The sequence below is a fragment of the Battus philenor genome, unplaced genomic scaffold (genome assembly GCF_028537555.1).
Source record: "Battus philenor isolate CCGP_79_NKW_IND1 unplaced genomic scaffold, ilBatPhil1.0.hap1 SCAF_13, whole genome shotgun sequence".
NCBI classification, from domain to species: Eukaryota; Metazoa; Arthropoda; class Insecta; order Lepidoptera; family Papilionidae; genus Battus; species Battus philenor.
The window spans coordinates 6,031,576-6,050,605 of record NW_027181675.1 but is presented as its reverse complement, the minus strand read 5'-3'; the positions used below and the strand labels follow the sequence as shown (position 1 = coordinate 6,050,605).

The window sequence follows — 19,030 nt, the reverse complement described above, 5'->3', positions numbered from 1 at the left end:
TTCCTTTTACCACCTGTAACCTCTACCGCCCCATGGCAGTCTTTTTATGTAAGGTAATAAATTCTTCCGATTTTTTGTTTTATTTACAATATTAATTTTATGTCTAAGCAATCGGTTCTTGGTCCTGTATGCATTTTATTAGGTATACATTTAATCTAATATTTACGACGTTAAATTTTCTACATTTTTGTTATTTTACCATATACTTTCTTTGCATTGCTCGAATGGAAATCCTTACAGAACGATACATTATCTTGATATTATCTTAACACTATTTTATTTATTAAATAAAAACTTATTCTATTTTATGTTCATATATTGCTCCTTAATTTGTGTATTTTTATTAGTTTTTGTTTAATTTATTAATTTTTACTATATTGATAAATGATTCGTAAAATATTTTTTTATTACTTATGTAATAAAATAAATTATCTTTTGAAATCGGTATAAAAAAAAATTATTACCATTGTTTAACGTATATGTCTGGCCATATTCGAATGTTGATGCGCGCTGTTAGCCGTAACACCGTATTACCACCGTAATAACGTATATGTATGCACGGTAACTAAGAATATAAAATATAAGCGGCACAGTCTTTCTATTTTTTTTACTTTATTTTTTCCATCAACAAAAACAACAATCAACTTCAATCAACAATATTATACACGAAACGATTTGTGTCGAAAAAAACATTTACTACTTTGTACAAAATAATTATCCAAAAATGATATTTCGGGCGAAGCGAAAATTTTTATGCAATTATTACTGATACAATTCCATGTTGGTTATTGATGAACTAGTCATGAATATGCATAAACTTTTGAGCATATATCAACGAAGAGAATTTATGACATTGTATTAAAAAGTAAATGGCCGCCAACCCTTTAACCTTTAACCCTAATCCAGACAATAGACGATCGATTTAATCGATACATCGTTCATTATAAGTATGAATATGCAAAAGTAACAATTAGAATAATCAATAATTTCTTTGATCTTGATACAACGTTAAGTCATCTATCTATCATTAAGTCGGACGGGACGACAAATGCTCGTCGTCATTATCCTTTGAATTCAAGTGGCACACCCATTTTATTGAAGGGTACTTTGTTCAATAGACATTACCACCTGGATAAGACCCTTTTAAAATTCCATTGCAATACACTATCTTAAAATAATAAAAGATTAATATTTTTTTTGTTACACTGATGATAGATACCAAATTTAAGAAAAAATAAATTTGCTAGTTGAAATTATTTTGTTTCTAACCGCACAGATTTTATTTGCTGAAGTTATTTACTGCAAATATCTCTTAATAAAGTAGGCACTATTTATTTTGCTGCGAATATAGTTTTAAATAAAGATTAGCAGTTTATGTATTTTGTTTTAATTACTGATGTACTCATACAGAACAGGTTCATGGAAGCGCCCTAGTTTCTGCGTAATAACTCATCGACACATTGACCTGGACTTCTTCATTTTTTTTTTAATAATTACTCGTTCGCCCCTATCTAGGAAGGGACAGGTTATTTTATTTTCATTTATTTACTTACTTATTTTTATTTTCTATCTCTCCTTACATTCTTCACAATTTCTTTCATTCGTCGTCTATTTTTCATCAAAATATCTTACACCCTTTTGCCTTACTTGTCTCATACGCTCCACCTTCCTTCCTTCTCTTCCGCTTCTAAAATACTACAGTAAATTACTTCTTTATATTATGGCACAGTTTTATTTTTTTTACCTTATAGGTTCTATTTGTATACTTTTTCATTGTTTATTATTTTCCATTAAGCTTTCACGATTTTCGCTTTGACAATTCCCAATTACTATAGGTATATGCCGGAGTTTTTTCTGCCACTTCTCCCTACGCTTTTCGAAGTGGCAATGTAACTAATAGTTTGTTTAAAATTCATTTAAGAATCTATAACTAAAATTGTAGAAGCTTAAGAACTAAAACTAATGGTTTTTTTATTGTAATCTTGCTTACCTATATTATCATGTAATAATATTGACTGCTATCACGTTTAACTGTGTTCTGTGGATAAGAAACTAGCCTGTCGAAGACATATACATACATCTGCTAGTGCTCAAGTGAAGACTTCAAAAATAATTTTTTTGTGTTAATTTATCTCTCATCATTTGAGACGCATGAAGTATGGATATTTCCCCTGTTCCCCTTCCCCATAGATTTAAAATAGGATCGGCAGGAAGTGGCCTGTTTCCAGCATCTTTTGACAGTCTTAGGGTCGGAGAACCACCTCATGGGTGGAGGTTCTACATTACGCTCGTCGGTTTGTGATGTCTATTCCTGAATATAAGGTCCCGAGCGTTATTCTTTTCTGCACGCTGTGTCCTGCGCACTGACTTGCTAATCCGCTAGGCTATGTCGGTTATTTTCGTTCTTCTAATAATTTAAAAATTAGTAACATATTTAGGCTATCCCTATAATTTATCAAAAAAAAGTAAATATTCGATCTTGTTAATTAATTTTTAATAATTAATACTCCATTTTTTTTTTAAAAAATATTTAATAATGCAATTTATAAAGTTGCTAAATTTACAATTCAGCATAATTCAGACTTGTAATTTTCAAATATTTAAGCAATAAAGGTATAATGCAATACAATTCTAAAAGCAAAGAGTATATCTTTTTAAAGTTTTGAGATCCAATCTTGTAATGATTTCATATCCACAGGATTATCATCGTCGCTAGTATTAGCGGAGCACTCGGCTACATCCACGCGGCAACTGAGGTGAGAAAATTCAAAATCTTTTCCTAATTTGCCTAAGTATGCTGAACTGTTTGCTTGAGATGAGTCCACTGATTGCAACTGGCTGGATTTAGTTACACGCACTAAATTTCTGAAAAAAAAATAATCCAATTTTCACATTAAGTCAGTATATACTAATAATATAAATTAAACGTCAAGGAAAATGGCGTAGATTTATATTCATCCAGAAATTCTAATATTCTTCATTATCAAAGTTATGTGAAAAAATATTGTAAACTTTTCAATTCATCTTTTACAAAATTTTTACTTATAAATCTGTATTTCTATTATTGTTGTTTTCCTGAATTTTTTATACATTTCCAATTTCCCTTTCAAGTATATTAATGTGGAACTTTTTATGATAACTAAGTAATGAAAAACATACTAACAATTCTTTTTCCAGCAAGCTCTTAATGACCTGACTTCCTTTCGCCATTGGTTGGTCTTGCTTATTGCATAAAATTAGAAGAGGTGGACAATTACTTTGTATAACCGGGTCCAATAAAATTGAGTATAGATATCTGAAACATAAACATAAGTATATCAATATCACCAAAAGTATAGTCATTAAGTTTTATATAAACTCCAAACCAATTAATATTAGAGACTATTTTTTATACATAAGTAAAAGTTAATCAACAAGTACATTCTTTAGCACAAAACTTAAAAACAATTCAATACATTTTGAATCAATGAAAAATTGTAATTAAAGTAGTAAAAAAACACTTCTTTTCTTACACAAGCTAACCAAGTATATTAAAATAACTGGATCTAGCTAGCAAACACTAGATGTCAAGCATAACCAGTATAAATAATAATTCATTTCTTCATCCCTTTTTGGGGCCATCTTGTACCTCCCATATCATTTATGAACAGGGACTAGAACACTACAATATTATATATATATATACCTTCGCACCTGTCTTTTATCCTTCTTAATATCTATTACTCACTCCTCTGTTGTCGGTCACATTATCTTGCATTCCTCTCCATACTCATACATTGCCTCACATCCATCTCCCTCTCTCCTGTATACTACATGTACAATTGTCTATTATTTATATATACTTTTCTTTAACCTTTCGATATTTTTACCTTTTTTTTAGTCTTATTTTATTTTCATACACAAAAACTTACATCAAAATTAGTAATATGTCAAGTTTAATATTTTATAACAGGTAATATCCAGATACATACTATTTCTTTCTCATTTGTCTTATCACAATCCTCAGATATAGATTTTAATCAAACAAAATATTTATGCAACATTAAGGATTTCATTGAAAATATTATTATATTACATTAATAATGTTTAGCCATGTCTGAAATGTATTCAATAACCTATAGTGTTTGTATTAATGTTCAAAGTGGCACTTTATTTTATGTAATAAGTACAAAATAAAAATGTGTTGAAAGTCTTCTTTTAAATATTTAACAAGATATGTTATCATCATCATCACCATTTTAGGTGCAGGATGTCAAATGCTGGACATAGGCTCTGCAGGAAGTGACCAGCTGTGTTTTCCGATGCTCTTAGCTTAGTAATCTATCCAACTAGCCATCATCCATCTCACATTCTCCACTTCAAAATCTTAACTAGTAACTGCCACCTGTTCTAGACACTTTTCGGCCTGCCTGCTGTCAGTTCAAATGAAAATTTGGCGGAGCTATGTGGTATTTGTTTTTTATAGGACTTTTATAGGAATTTTGACAATAAAAACTATTTTATACTTTAAAATCTGTTGGTGCAGCTGGTACAAGAATGTATCGCACTTACTCAGCAACATCTCTTATCTCCTTTTGTATGGTCACAGAGTCCACAACATACACTATAGCCTTGGCACTGTTCTTGTACTGATCAAAGAACTTGTTTCTGAGCCTCTCTTGACCTGGAAGATCCACAATCTTCAATGGTTTCTGTAATAATTTACAATAACATTGAAAAATCTCTGTAAATTAAAATGGCAAAAAAATTGTGACAAATAAAGTTCCGACCAAAAAAAGTTTTAGCTCATAAATCATAAATTAATTGTTTAAAAATAATTGCAAAACAATAGAACTATAATATTTTTTTGTAATTTGCTAAATTATATTCATAAAATTTTACAAGACATAAGTCATACAAAAATGTTAAATTCTGTAATTAAAATTATAAAAAGTAAATATAATTGATTCTTTAACATGATATTGATAAAAAATAAATAAAAAGAAGTTATAACCTCTAGCAGTATTTTAAGTCAAAGGGTATTCAATTATGATATGTAATTAATTAATCCAAATGAAAAATAGTATAGATAAAAGCATATTAAAATTAATGACTTACACTAGAAGTGATGTAATCTTCAACATTTTCTTTCATTGATGTGAATGTTTGTCTATACTGTGAATATGCCAGTCGCACAAACAGTAATGTCTTTCCAGAGTCTGACAGACCAGTTAACAGAACTGATCTCCTTAAATGCCTCCGGCGGGAGAAACACCACCAAAATACTGCCAAAAAATCATAAAAAATTTGAATACTGGCACCATTTATTTATTATATAGTATACATCTTTTTTACAACTAAATTTATGGTTATACATGACAATGGTTGAGCAAAATAATTTATATATATTGAATTATAAAGTTAGTAAAAGCATTCCTCTGTGGACCGTTTTTAAATATGATCAATATATTTCTATTTTATTTCTTAGCTACATAAAAAAATGTACATAACATTCTCTGCAATTATAAACGCCACATACAACATCTGCCTCATTAAAATAACTTTCATTATGAAAATAATTTTTAACAAAAAAATATTTGATTATAAGTGGTGTAAGCGACAACAAATGCAGATGCAATAAGAGAAATGTTGACTCGATGTGTTCTCATTAACGATATATTGCTTAAAAAGATTTCCTTGCAAATTAAGTTAGTCGTTTTACTTTTTTGTCTGAAGAAAAAAAAGAAAATTATTAATTGAAGAACAGTCAAATATTAATAATATTAAATATTATTAAACAATATTTATCGATACAGTGCTTAATACGTTAATATTTAAATAGTAAAAGGATTTAAAAAATACTTACACAACGTAAAAATAAGAACTATCACACTAAGTAAGGTTATATATCGTGGGTCATTTAATATAGGTTCTGTGTGAATTTTTTCTTTAATAACTTCTGATTCTGACTCCATTATGAACACGTTAACAATAATAACAATTAATATATCGCCCAAAAATTACCTCAACAAGAAATTAGAGGTGCTATGTCAAAAGACCTGTAAGGACGACAATAGATGTGACGTGACAATTGTCTTGTATTTGATATGCCCAAAAATCACCGATGATCTATTTTGTTATTAAATTAAATATGATATTAGAGCTGCGGAAAAATGTAACCGAACTATACTAATTAATAAAATTGAAGTAATAAATAAACAAGATATGACAATTGATTAAAAAATTATCAATCCCATTTTAAAATATATTTCTACAACACATAAACTTACTATTTAAACTTTAAAAAAATATATTCCATATTTAAGGAAAACACACAATAATATAGCATAATTTAGAAAAAATAAGTTGAATACAGTGCCGGTGAACATCCTATCCAATCTACCTTGGAACTGAACAGCAATTGTAGCACGTAGGGGTCTAAATAAAGTTGCTATACTTACTTCATTAAATGGTGCCTTAAAATATTAAAAGGATAGAATAATGTAAAACCCGCAAGTCCTGAGACCGATGTAGCTATAATAGCCTTGCACGGCTATTAGCACTAACTTGATTCTAAATAAAGAAAAGGATAGATTAATCATACCTCCATTTTTATACATATAAATAAATCCCCATATCCTTTAGTTAAGTTATTATTTCTGAACAACTTTACTTTTTTCTTTACAATGCAATCAATAAATGGCAATGGCGAATTTTAAGTGTTTGTAGCGACAATCTCAAAAAGCCTAATTTTTACATGGTTAATTATACGTTGCCTGTTCCGTTTTTAATCAAAAAGCGCCACGAATACTTGGAATTGATTATTTATATGATAGCGTTTGTTTTTTATGGCCCCGTATAGGAGCCTCTCGTACCTCTATCATATTGAGGAGAGGGACTTAAATATGTTTTATCAGTTGCGTTTTATTATCACTCTCCTCTTAGACAGCGCCTGTTGTGTAAGCCAGTATATTTTTTTACCTTGCTTTAATGGCCAGGTAGTATTTACAGATTCTAGGAGTTCGAGCTAGGGCGCATAGCCAAAAACCTTCTTCAACGTAGCGAAGCTTGAGGGCTCCTAGAGAGGCACGGCTCGGCCTGCAACTTTCTACAATTGTACTGGAGTGAAAGACCGGCAAGCTCTTAGATCACTTAGGCGGACCCTTCATGCTGTGAGCCTCAGTCGATTATCTTCCTAACATTGTTACGACTTCAACAAGCATTTACACCAAGAAGCGGTGGAAGAAACTCCAGCAACACTTCCATCTATAATAATTGGGCGTTGGCGTCCCCTGCAATACACAAGCCGACCTCGATTCCGACGAGGCCAGTTAGTTATTCGAATAGCTTTAAAATGCTTGGTGCGATGCCTGCCGGTGTTTGCATCATCCTGAAACTCGAACACATATCGCGGACTCAGAACAACTCCTGAACAAACCACATGACTGTTCCATACAGAACACTATCACGGAATGCTTGTATTGATGAATTTAATGTAATTATAGTTATGCTGTCTAGCCGAATTAGACTTAGCACAGTTTCATCTAAATCGCTTAAGAAAGCAGCGGTCCGTGAACTGAAAAAAAAATTATTGACAAAGTTACATAGCTATTTATACAACAGCGGGAATAATTCTATAAAGAGTTTTCGTAATCGCGCGTCGTGTGAGTGGCTCATTGCAGCAACATGCTTCTACGTGTTTAAGCTTTTACAACAGAATTGATTGATCAGTAATTATAATGAAAACGTAAAAAGTTCGGTGCTTTCGACAAGCCCAGTCTATGCGACTGCGATATCACAGCGTGCGATGGCACGGGTCGCCAAAAGGGCCGGTACAGCGTATGCTGCGGCGGTAACGTAAAGTTTCGCCCACCTTTTATTTACATGAACGAGTCGGGTTCACGAATTAACACTGGCGACAGTGACCTTAAAGTGTGACACCTAAAAACTTTTTAAAATTAAGATTCTAACGCACAATTCATTTATACTAATATGTTTTTCACATATTTTTAAATAAACTTGAAGGCGATAAAAAGCTGTAAAGTGCTGAAGTAAGTAAACGAGAATGTACATTACCTACATAAAATGACGATACGCGTATGACGTTCACCTGATAGAAATTACAATTCCTACCGTTACGGTACATAAGAATATGTAACACGATATCAACCTTGTATGGCGAAATAATAAAATTCATTGCCTAAGAAATTAACCATAACGCTTTTAGAGCGGGAAGATATAATGCGGTCTTTGTCGATCTAGGCGTAGACTCAAAAATGGATATTAAAAATATAATATAATGATATTAAATTTTAAAACGTCATACATTAATATTTTTTTTCCGGGAGGCCGATAACTACGTTATTACTAGCTTACCGAATAAATATTCCAATCGAGATAAAACTTGTGGTAAAATATAATTCATGATATCGTAGTAAAACGATCGATTTTATGTATTGACTGTATTTATTTTGGTATAAACGATATTTTTGGTTAAAGCTGTTAGTGCTTAAATTTAAATATTTATTGTAACGAATTTTTGAATTACATGGTTAATGTCTGTTAAGCGACGTTCTGGCAATCTTATCTAGTTACAATGACAAGTTTTTTTAATACATCTTTTTAGTTATCAGCTGGTACTTCATATTAACATTTCTTGTGATAAAGTCAAGACTTATAACTAACGACTTCTTATTTATTGCGACACGCTAAAGACAATTTCACTATATTTCTGCTTTTATATTTATAGCCGAAAACTAAAGCAATTACAATCATTTTGTTAACAGTTATACTCGGGTCATTATTAATGTTACAATTATTGTAAAAAAAAGTTATAGATAACTGTAGCGTATGGGATTTTCCTATCTTCGAAATTTACTTATAAGGAAAAACCTCATTACCCGCAACATGAGTATCGACATAGGGGGTATGTAATTTAATTTTCATGTTAATACATAGTATTTTCGGGGTAGACCTCAGGTCAGTCCCTTCCAAGAATGCGTATGCGTTAAAAAATCTGCAAGCTTGAACGTTAGCTACGTTCGTAACGCTTCGCTATTTTATAGAATTAAAATATTTTCTATTGAGCACTTATTTTCAGGTATGAGAATTAAATACAAAGATAAGAAAGACACCTTTTTAGAAAAGCATTTAGTATCCAAAGAACCATTTGGACAATTCAAATCTTGGTTTGAAGATGCTTGTGATAAAAAGGAAATCTTAGAACCAAATGCTATGTGTTTGGCTACTGTATCAAAGTATGTTTTCTAAATTGATAGTTATAGATCTTAAAAAGCTTTGATCTTAAAATTTTATTTTCCAAATTTTTGATTACTGTTACAGAGAGGGGTACCCATCAGCAAGATTTGTTTTATGCAAAGGTTATGGTAAAGATGGGTATAAATTTTTTACAAACTATGAAAGTAGGAAGGCTAAAGAAATGGTAAGAGAAAGCTGTCTATTTCAGAAAATATTTATCCTATCCTATTTGGAACTTTATTTTCATTTACATTTTAGGCTGAAAATCCAAACGTCGCGGCAACTTTCTATTGGGAAATTTTAAACAGATCTGTTAGAATAGAAGGTCAAGTAGAAAAACTTTCTGAAGATGAATCTACCATATATTTTCACTCACGCCCAGTACCAAGTCAAATTGCAGCATGTGCAAGTTACCAAAGTACACCAATCATGTCTAGAGATGTTCTATGTGAGCGTGAAGGAAAATTGGAAGCTGAATATATTATACCTGGGAAAGAAGTTCCAAAGCCCAAATATTGGTAAGAACAAGTACATTTATTCTGTAGTTAACTTTATAAACATTCACTTTAATAATGAAACACAATGGCATTAAATTTACAAAAATTTAACTTTAAGGGGTGGATATATAATACGTCCAAAATCTGTGGAATTTTGGCAAGGACAAAAGGACAGGTTACATGACAGAATTAAATTTAGAAGACCAAAAGAAGATGAAGTACCAGATGGGAAAATTCTTCATCAAGGAGAGGATGGTTGGGTTTATGAAAGATTATCACCTTGAATCAAGAAACAAACATTATTATCTAAATTGTTTTATTTGCATATATTTAATAGAGATAAGGTGCAATTGCTAATGTCTTCCATTTTAAGTGTAATAAATATTGGTAATTTAAGTGTAATGTAGTATGCAAGTTTCTTTTTAATTATTCACTGATATTGAATTTTAAGGGGAGGATATATAATTCGTCCTAAAGCTGTGGAATTTTGGCAAGGACAAGGAGATCGGTTACATGATAGAATTAAATTTAGAAGACCAAAAGAAGGAAAAGTACCAGATGGGAAAATTCTTCATCAAGGGGAGGATGGTTGGGTTTATGAACGACTATCACCTTAAATCAAGGGACAAACATTTTTATTAGAAATATTTTATTTGTCTATGATAGAAATAAGAGGCAATGGTTAATGTCTTCCATTTTAGGTGTAATAAACTAATATAGGTACAAATGTTGGTATTTTAATATTGATTTATTTAAGTAAAACTCATTTAAGCTGTTATTTTCTTTTTACTTTTATAATTTCCCTTTGTACACCACTTGAACTTTTCCAAACAGACTCACTAATAAGACAACCTGTCTTTTCAATTTGTGATTCAAACTGTCTCATTCCTCCACCAACACCAAAGTAACATGTTTTTGCTGCCACATAAATATTTCCATCTTTGCTTAATCTTTCTAAGAATAGCTCAATTAGCTTGGTATAGTTTTCTTCATTGTATATGGTTTCCGATGTTAATATAATATCATAAACTTCTCCTACTGGTAGTTTCTTATTAAAAGATGCCCAGTCTCCAGAATAAAATTTGCATTTTTTTAATTCGTCTTTTTGCAGCTCTTCATCAATATTAAGTAGCACACTGGGTATCGTAACACTTTCAATTACTTCTTTGTTCTGTAAAAGAGAAATGTGGTAATTATTAATTGTTAGGTACACAATTTTTTTTTCACTTGGGAAGACTAAGACATGAGAATAGAATGTTTTTCATGTAACTTTAATACATGTTTTAATTATTACTTTAATAAGTATACATACAGTACAGTTTTTGATATAAATAGGTGTATATTGAGTTAACTATCACGCATTCTTGTAAAAAATTATGTTAATTAAAACTTGTAGCAAAAATTAATCTATTAATCTAAAGGTGAGAGGGTGGAACCGATAAAATTACTTACATAATCTTGAAAAGTTACAAAAGCTCCATTTTGTAATGCGTAAATGCCCAGTATACCCACACCACATCCCAAATCTAAAACCTTTTTTTCATTAAAATCAATGTCATTACTATCCAGAGAATATTTTATGAGATCACTTGTACATTCCCATACTTTAAGTCCACCTAAAAAATAAGTATATTGTATTAGATCTTACAATTTAGCCATGGAATATTTGGAATATTAAAACAAAAAACAAGCTTATTAACCCAAAAAAAACTAATTATAGAGATAATTTCTTGCAAATTTCCAATTAATAATGAAATTTAGAATTATAATTGGAGAGTAAAATTATATATTTGTGAAAGATTAGACTAATCTTGAAAGAAAGCTTTTATAGCTGGTATAGCCTATTTTATTATGTATAGGGTTCTAAAACTAAAATATTATTTTTCTCAATGACAAAAGCAATTTACACATTGGCATTGAAAGCTTCTCAATGTTTTAAGTGGCAAAGTATTGAAGACTTCTTTAGGAGCCTCGGCTCGGAAAATCATATTATTTATTACACCAGATTGAGAGACTAAGGTCTTGAATTGTTCAGGCTGACATTCTGTGGGGGTGACAGGAAGCAAGTGTGCATGAAACGGGACCTTACCTTGGGTTGTTAATTAAAACATTTTTAGTGTTCTGATAACATAGAAACTTGAAGATTATCAAAAAAACTACAGTCAAATTTTATCACTTCTTCAGTAATTGTTAGTGTTGGGAGAAATGGCACAAAAACCTCTAAAAAAATCTAACATCAGTTAAATTTAAACTTACTGCAGAAACTTAGCAGTGTATGTGACATTTACATGAACTTTTTAAAAATTAAAAGTAATTAACACTTCATAGAGCCTACCTTCATATTTGCCAGCTACCAAATCACTTTGTACTTGTTCAGCAAGCTCCAGGGCATTTGTGTTGTAATTTCCACTTAAAAACATTTTATCAGAATGAGCCACATGTCCTATTTCAACATCATCGCATGTAAACATTTTTGCATGAATTACAATATCTTCTAATGTTGATATTTGTTTATCTGGTATTATTTCTTCACATTCCAGGAACTTGGTTTCTTTATTTTGATCTGTGCCTAATGTTGATACAAAAAATAAAGTTTATTGTTGCGTACTCACATAGCATACCACAAAAAGTAAAAAGATACATCTTGATATTTTTAAATTAAATTAAATTAGTTTTCATTGGGCAACCAATGCATGAGATTATTAATTAACAATATCTTACAATTGTAGAGGACATAATTATCCGACATGAAGGCTGTAAATATTTACGATTCACGATTAAGTTGATGTGTAGTTTTGTATAAATTAAAATTACACTAAACCATTACCAGTGATAAAAAGAACTGATGACTAAGTACCTCATATCATTATATATTACCAGTTTTATTTCGATCGATCTACTGAGTTTTAGTTTTAAAATATATATTTCTCGTAATTTTAAAAACTCACTGTTTTATTTACTTTATATTACAGAATATGCTATAAAATATTTTTATCCATAAATACCTTCTTTTTCATCTTTAGCGTCAATACATGAAAAATTAAATCTAAACGAAGTCATTCTCTTCAAATAATCATATACAGTATAAAATGGTAAACAAAAGCTTATTTAACTTAGGTTAGCGGCAAAAACGTGTCATTTTGACAGTTTAATTTACCTAGTGTTTTGTAAAAATAATATTGTTTTTGTATAAAACTATTATTTATATAATATAATTTCTTTTTCCAAAAAAATTATGTCTTTGAACAGCAAAATAACAAAATGCGAGAAGATTTATGTATACCTATACAAAATCACAAAACATGTAGCTAGCAAAACATCACGAGGTTTGTTCTACTACACTGGTTATAATTTTGGTTCAAATAGTTCAGTGTGTATAACTTTGGTTTTGTAATACAAATTACATTATCAAGAAATGAAATAATGTAGGCGACTTAAAACAATTTGCAATTTTACTGCTGTTCATTGTTGTATTTATTTTAATAACAGTTAAAATAGTGATTATAATATTTCAATGATTAATAATACATGTAGTCTACTGGGTTATCCTGCAGAAATACTTAATGCAAAGAGGATTAGACTCCGTTTTCCGAACTCGGCGACCTTCAATCAAATAAAGCTGTATATGTTGGTGGGGCATAGTTTCTAGAATCAAACTATTTCAGTAGGAAAGCATCCAATTAAGAACTCACATGAACTAAAAGTCGTAACTCTAACAATAATGTTTCATATGAATATTAGTTACAGAATTTAATACATGTCCTAGAACTAAATATATTATTTGTTTATCTAGGTCAAAATTTACTATGAGCCATCCACCAATCCGGCATGTCTTCGTTAAGAGATAAACAATAATAACACCATTACTGTATAGATAAATACTTTTTTAAAATATTATTAAGATATTAGATAAATTATTATTAACTGTATAATTTTCCCAATAAAATGTAAATAAAAGTTTGTAGAACACAATATTTTTATTATTTTCGGATAGATGTAAATTTTTTTCTTCTTTTCACGTATAAACTTCATACATATTACAATCAAAAACTTTAAAATTTTATAAAAGACATTTAATAAAAAAAATTAAAAAGTATGTGAACAATACTGTCATCTTACTTCAGCTTAAATTTAATTAAAATGGAAAATGACTCCGAATTACAAAAAATATTAAATCTGGTAGGATATTTTTTTTTCTTGATGTTTTAGTAGATAAAGAACGTTTAAGTATAAACTGTGAACGCATCCAACCAATGTACTTATTCATTCATTCAAGCGCACACCGAATTGTAGAAATTAAGTTAAGAAGTTTAGCGAATTTCGATTTAATTTATCACTAAAGGGATTTAAATAGCTTTGGTCCCAAATAATACATCTTAAAATAATGACAGACGTTACGAAAAAGGTAAACGGTATACTACATTTTATTGTTATTTTCATTTAATTTTGACACGAGTGTTGAACAGTGAAGTGTGCAAGTAGTTAGGAGGACTCTGTGTTATAATACGTTGAATTTAGTTTTTTTTTCAACTTACTTTAGAAACCTTACATCCGTCTTGTTAGTTATAACTTCGCGGTGGTTTATATATTTAAATAAAAGTCAACATAACCTCAATTGCGCGGCCATGGGTATCGGCGAAGCCAGCGTTGTACGTGACGTTTACTACGAATTGATATTTAAATTGCTTAATTACGCGTATCTATATGAAATTTTGGTTTTTCAGGTTCAGGAATACAAAGACTCTCTTAAACAAAAAGCAGAGCATCTAATTATTAAAGGATTTCCAGAAAAGATCGTAAAGTTGAATGAGCTGTTAGAAACGTCAAACTTTCAAAATCGTGATTTAGCAGATGTCCATCAGGTAATGGCTTCTCTTCGCTTAAGTTAATTTTATATTATTATTACTTTAGATTCATATAGTTATAATTTTCTCTAAAACACTTTCTCAAGCTCTCCACCAATTACACCATTTTAAACTTATATATCCTTTGTTGTAAAACGTAGTATCGAGTTTCTAGTCGGTAAAATTTCAAAATAACTGATTGTTAATAATTTTTTGAAATAAGAGGATTTTACAGAATATCTAAATACTGTATATATAAGAAAATGTTTTAATGACGATTTGTGGTCAGGTTTATAAAAAAAATCTTGGTATTGAAAATTTTTAATTATTTTTTTGTAGGATCTCAACATTCCAGTACCACCGCCTGCTTCTGCTTTGAATGAACCTAATGCAAAACGTCCGAGAGTGGACTCATCAGAGGTTTCTAGCAATACTACAATAGATGGGACAAGAGTTTATGCATTGCCTAATGGGACTGTACCATGTAATAAACCACTCAGTGACCTTATTCATTTAGTTAAACCACACATAAGAGAATTGGTTGAAGATTCCAATTTGGTAAGTATTGTAATTATCTAAGTAAAAATTGTGTTTTTTCTTTTTCTTTATATTTGTTTTTAAAATTATGTGATAAAAAATACTTAGAAACTGTAGTTAGAAATGTAAAGCAACCTAAGAATCTTTGTATGATGTCTATTATTATAGTATGGTTCTAATGACATTAACTGTTTTAAGAGGAATACTACTCATTTTTCTGTTGTTCTAAGACAGGAATACTACACTATTTTTTACTTATGTTAACTCAAAGTGAATTATAGTAAATAAAGTATAAGTAAAATGAACTATTTATTCATTTGATTTTACATGTAGATAGACTGCCTTTTGGGTGGCAGTTTAGTTATGTGCTTTTGCAGTGTGTTTATTTGCTACCAACCAATGCATAATATGTGCTACAGAGATGTGACTTGTTAAATCAATAGAAAATGATGTTATTTGGCTATAATCTAATTTTTTAAGGTATCAAGGGCACAAATGTTGTGCAATGTACAGCATGATTAGCTCATTTGCTTTCAATTTATATACATACAGTACACCCCATCCAAAAACCAATGCTTTCAGAAAAAAATAAATAATGTATATATAATATACTATGAAAAAGTATTTTCTCTTACTATATGTTCTCTGAAATTTATACCATATCAGTTAACTGGTAAACTAACTTGTTCTTTGTGTAAAATTATAATTAATCTTGATACTTATTTTATCACTTTCAATAAGAGATGTTAACCCCTTAATGCACAATTTAAAAAAAAAAAAAACTGACAATTTTTTTTGTTATCTAAGAAAATACATATTTGGACCTTAATTTCAATAAATATTTAATAAAAATGCAAAAAATACTAAAAATTCAATAAAAATAGTGGATAAATAATTATAGTAAATATTTAATCGCATTACAGATCGAAATTTGTACCCATCATACTGTTTTTCAATTATAAGTTACTATTTTGAAGGGAAGGAGATGAAAAAAAATGAAAAATATTTAATTTTACCTAAATTTGTAACCATATAATTTTAATATTTATGAGCTAAAAAATATATAATAAACTAAAGCTATTCAAAATTTTCTTTTGTATGGTAAATTTCAAAACAAGATGCAGCACATAGCCCAATATTGCAAATATTGCACATTTAACAATTTTCTCTTCTCTTTCTTTTACTATCTCTTTTTGAAGAACATTCCAAGTATATTATATTATACTGGGAAAATGATGTTCTGTTAGATGTAAGATACCATGCAATTTTGGTCTGCCTACTTTTTTTTATATTATTTCGCTATGGTAGTTTTGAATAAGGCTTTCAACCAGCTTCAGCACCTAAATTCTCAATTAGATTTCTCGCCTCCATTTTATTTTATACAAAACATACATGTTCCAAATACTAATGTTGAGTAAATGTAAAAATATTTTTTTTTATAATATTTTTTACCCCCTAAAGTTTACAATACAGAATTAGATGATGAATATCAATAAATTGAATGTTTTCCATGGTTTTTATTAAGTTATTTTTAAGATCGGCACATTTTGGCCAGTTTTGCACGCCCGTGTTAATACATTTCTGCGTGTTAAGGAATCAAATTAAATCAAAAAAGATCCTAATTAAAAATTTAAAAACTTTCAGCTGAAAATGTGGATTTCATTTATGATTCCCAAAATTGAGGATGGTAATAACTTTGGTGTGTCAATACAAGAAGACACTCTTGCTGAAATTCAGTCTGTAGAGTCTGAGGCAGCTGCATTCTTTGACCAAATCTCACGATATTTCATCTCGAGGGCAAAAATTGTATCCAAAGTTGCTAAATATCCACACATTGATGACTACAGAAGAGCTGTCAGAGTAAGTAATAGACTTTTAGTAAATTCAAAATTTGCTTTGTTACAGTTTGTATTTTTTACATTAGAAAGTAATGTAATTTACACTTTTTATTATAAAGCTTAAAATTAAACATATACCCAACTTATTCTTGTTGCGGGTCGTCTATTACTTGATTTTGAAATAATGCAGTTCACCAATCAGAATGCCCTTTTTGAATGAATTTTATTTTAACACAAATCCTATATTTAAAAAAAATAGTATTAAGTGACACTACCCTGCAATTGTGCTAGACATCTGCATATCTGACATATATACTGATGATAGTATTTTTGCTCTAATCCATATTAATGGTGCATACTTCTTATCAAGTAATGATGAATAGTTGTGAAATTAATTTTTAACCCTAATTTAAATATGTATCTTTTAATACTTTGTGCTTATGGATTTGAATTGGACTAAACTATTTTTATTTTTTTTTATTATAAAAATAAATTATTTTTATTTTATAAATACCTATTTAAAATATTACAAAGTTCTAAGTTTTGGCATTACAATGTATTTTTTGCGCGCTTTTCTGAGGAATATATCTACTATAGTAATTCATATTGTGTGTACTTGCATTCATTGAAAGTATACAAAGCTTACAATTATGGTGTATAAATTACTTACTGCAGAGTTATAGCAGACCATAACAATAAAAGCCTAAGACCAGTGTTTCCTAACAAAGGGTTGCTCACACTCACAGGGGCCAATTTCATTATTAAAGGTGCAATTTGAAAATGCACTCAACATGAGTTTAACCCTTTCGAATTAATATAAAAATGATTTATGTTACATAGTGCCATATGTTTCTGTTGTTACCTACTATTGTCCAGGTACTACCCATTACTGTTTTGAAATTATGATCAACACACCATTTAAAAGACCGTCGTTTTTTTCCTGCTATTTGTGAACCCATTCATTATTAATTTTGTCCATTATCCACCAGCAGCACAAACAACATTACTAAAATTCTATGAATTTTCTAATTTCAGGAATTAGATGAGAAAGAATACTTATCTCTTTGGCTGGTCATGTGTGAAATCCGTAATCGCTACTGCTCCTTACATGATATTGTCATCAAGAATTTGGAGAAAATTAAGAAACCTCGATCGTCAAATGCTGAATCGCTATATTAGTCCTTAAATCTCATTTAGAAATTTAGTGCTACAAGAATTTTTTGTAATTTAAGTGTAATACTGAGACAAACCTTTTCATTTTCTCATTTCACTAGGACATTTTGTATATAAATATTGTGAAGTTTTACACTATTTAACAAATACAAGGCAGATTGAATTTGTTGCACATCATTTAATTCTTAATGCCTTTGTGTAATACTCCATACACATCTGTTTTACTGTTTAAAAGACAATGACCATATTGTTTACAAGTAGGGTAATTGCAAGTTGCTGCAATTATATTTATTTATACATAATGTTATAATATATTATATATATTTATATATGCACGTAATTCATATACATCATCATAATAGACAGTAAATAAACAAGCATTTGAAGCTTAATGAAAATGAATAAAAGTCACATTATGGTTATTATCTTTTAAAAGATTGATTTGTTGACCATGAAATAATTTTTCAAGAGCCTTTCGAGATCTTAATTTAAGCGCAATAACATTTGTATCTGTAAGTTAAAAGTATTAATTTATTACAATTTTGAAATTTTCAGTTAAAAGTGCCTGAATAAAATTAAGATTCCTTCAGGATGAATATTGTATAACATTTGTGTAATTGCATTGATCGGCTGTTTTCGGCATATTTTATTATAGTAATATCCAATTCAATGAATAAAATACATTTGTATAAGGTGTTGTGTTTTCGTTTTCTTTGCTGTTATGGTTATGAAATAGCATCTTTTTTGCAGCTGGTAGATGTCCAATGCATAGCATAGGCCTGCATGAAAGATCGCCATGATCACCACTATTGCGCTGCCTGCATCCAGCGATTTCCCGCAACCTCAATAATGTCACTGGTCCTCCTAGTGCGGTGCGTGCCCGCGTCGCATCTACCGGCTCGTG

The 19,030-nt window shown here is 29.8% G+C and overlaps 4 protein-coding genes across 7 annotated transcripts; 2 read left to right on the top strand and 2 right to left on the bottom strand.

Annotated features, from left to right (window-relative positions):
- Positions 1-2,534: 2,534 nt before the first annotated feature.
- Positions 2,535-6,051, bottom strand: SrpRbeta (signal recognition particle receptor beta). Its single transcript, XM_068777340.1, has 5 exons — positions 5,846-6,051; positions 5,098-5,264; positions 4,552-4,691; positions 3,164-3,295; positions 2,535-2,865 (listed from the first exon to the last, which is right to left on the bottom strand). Exons 1-5 carry the CDS (start codon positions 5,952-5,954, stop codon positions 2,655-2,657), a joined length of 759 nt encoding a protein of 252 aa, XP_068633441.1. The 5' UTR covers positions 5,955-6,051; the 3' UTR covers positions 2,535-2,654.
- Positions 6,052-8,617: 2,566 nt separating this feature from the next.
- Positions 8,618-10,743, top strand: LOC137933193 (pyridoxine/pyridoxamine 5'-phosphate oxidase-like). Of its 2 annotated transcripts, none has more exons than XM_068777031.1 (5): positions 8,618-8,905; positions 9,080-9,236; positions 9,322-9,421; positions 9,496-9,755; positions 10,186-10,743. In XM_068777031.1, exons 1-5 carry the CDS (start codon positions 8,830-8,832, stop codon positions 10,349-10,351), a joined length of 759 nt encoding a protein of 252 aa, XP_068633132.1. In that variant the 5' UTR covers positions 8,618-8,829; the 3' UTR covers positions 10,352-10,743. The 2 variants fall into 2 exon arrangements, with proteins under 2 accessions (XP_068633132.1, XP_068633131.1); XM_068777030.1 differs by having other exon boundaries at positions 9,853-10,276.
- LOC137933192 (histidine protein methyltransferase 1 homolog) lies at positions 9,980-12,861 on the bottom strand. 2 transcript variants are annotated; one of them, XM_068777027.1, is made up of 4 exons: positions 12,740-12,861; positions 12,070-12,303; positions 11,187-11,350; positions 9,980-10,905 (listed from the first exon to the last, which is right to left on the bottom strand). In XM_068777027.1, exons 1-4 carry the CDS (start codon positions 12,792-12,794, stop codon positions 10,510-10,512), a joined length of 849 nt encoding a protein of 282 aa, XP_068633128.1. In that variant the 5' UTR covers positions 12,795-12,861; the 3' UTR covers positions 9,980-10,509. The 2 variants fall into 2 exon arrangements, with proteins under 2 accessions (XP_068633128.1, XP_068633130.1); XM_068777029.1 differs by lacking the exon at positions 12,740-12,861 and adding an exon at positions 12,456-12,549.
- A 1,137-nt stretch (positions 12,862-13,998) lies between these two features.
- Positions 13,999-18,775, top strand: REG (proteasome regulator gamma). 2 transcript variants are annotated; one of them, XM_068777253.1, is made up of 5 exons: positions 13,999-14,139; positions 14,459-14,596; positions 14,918-15,136; positions 16,760-16,975; positions 17,989-18,775. In XM_068777253.1, the coding sequence occupies exons 1-5, from the start codon at positions 14,119-14,121 to the stop codon at positions 18,130-18,132; spliced, it is 738 nt and encodes a 245-aa protein (XP_068633354.1). In that variant the 5' UTR covers positions 13,999-14,118; the 3' UTR covers positions 18,133-18,775. The 2 variants fall into 2 exon arrangements, with proteins under 2 accessions (XP_068633354.1, XP_068633353.1); XM_068777252.1 differs by lacking the exon at positions 13,999-14,139 and adding an exon at positions 14,163-14,383.
- The last annotated feature ends 255 nt before the right edge of the window (positions 18,776-19,030 follow it).

Coding starts and splice junctions, on each gene's coding strand:
- SrpRbeta (XM_068777340.1), bottom strand. CDS start 5,954: ATGGAGTCAGAATCAGAAGTTATTAAAGAAAAAATTCACACAGAACCT. Junction 3,296..4,551: donor GAGATAAGAGATGTTGCTGA/GTAAGTGCGATA, acceptor TTTATGTTTCAG/ATATCTATACTCAATTTTAT. Junction 2,866..3,163: donor AGCTTGCTGGAAAAAGAATT/GTTAGTATGTTT, acceptor TTTTTTTTTCAG/AAATTTAGTGCGTGTAACTA.
- LOC137933193 (XM_068777031.1), top strand. CDS start 8,830: ATGGGATTTTCCTATCTTCGAAATTTACTTATAAGGAAAAACCTCATT. Junction 9,422..9,495: donor GTAGGAAGGCTAAAGAAATG/GTAAGAGAAAGC, acceptor TTTACATTTTAG/GCTGAAAATCCAAACGTCGC. Junction 9,756..10,185: donor GTTCCAAAGCCCAAATATTG/GTAAGAACAAGT, acceptor TTGAATTTTAAG/GGGAGGATATATAATTCGTC.
- LOC137933192 (XM_068777027.1), bottom strand. CDS start 12,794: ATGACTTCGTTTAGATTTAATTTTTCATGTATTGACGCTAAAGATGAA. Junction 12,304..12,739: donor CGCTAAAGATGAAAAAGAAG/GTATTTATGGAT, acceptor TATCAACATTAG/GCACAGATCAAAATAAAGAA. Junction 11,351..12,069: donor GGTAGCTGGCAAATATGAAG/GTAGGCTCTATG, acceptor CTTATTTTTTAG/GTGGACTTAAAGTATGGGAA.
- REG (XM_068777252.1), top strand. CDS start 14,360: ATGGGTATCGGCGAAGCCAGCGTT. Junction 14,597..14,917: donor ATTTAGCAGATGTCCATCAG/GTAATGGCTTCT, acceptor ATTTTTTTGTAG/GATCTCAACATTCCAGTACC. Junction 15,137..16,759: donor TGGTTGAAGATTCCAATTTG/GTAAGTATTGTA, acceptor AAAAACTTTCAG/CTGAAAATGTGGATTTCATT.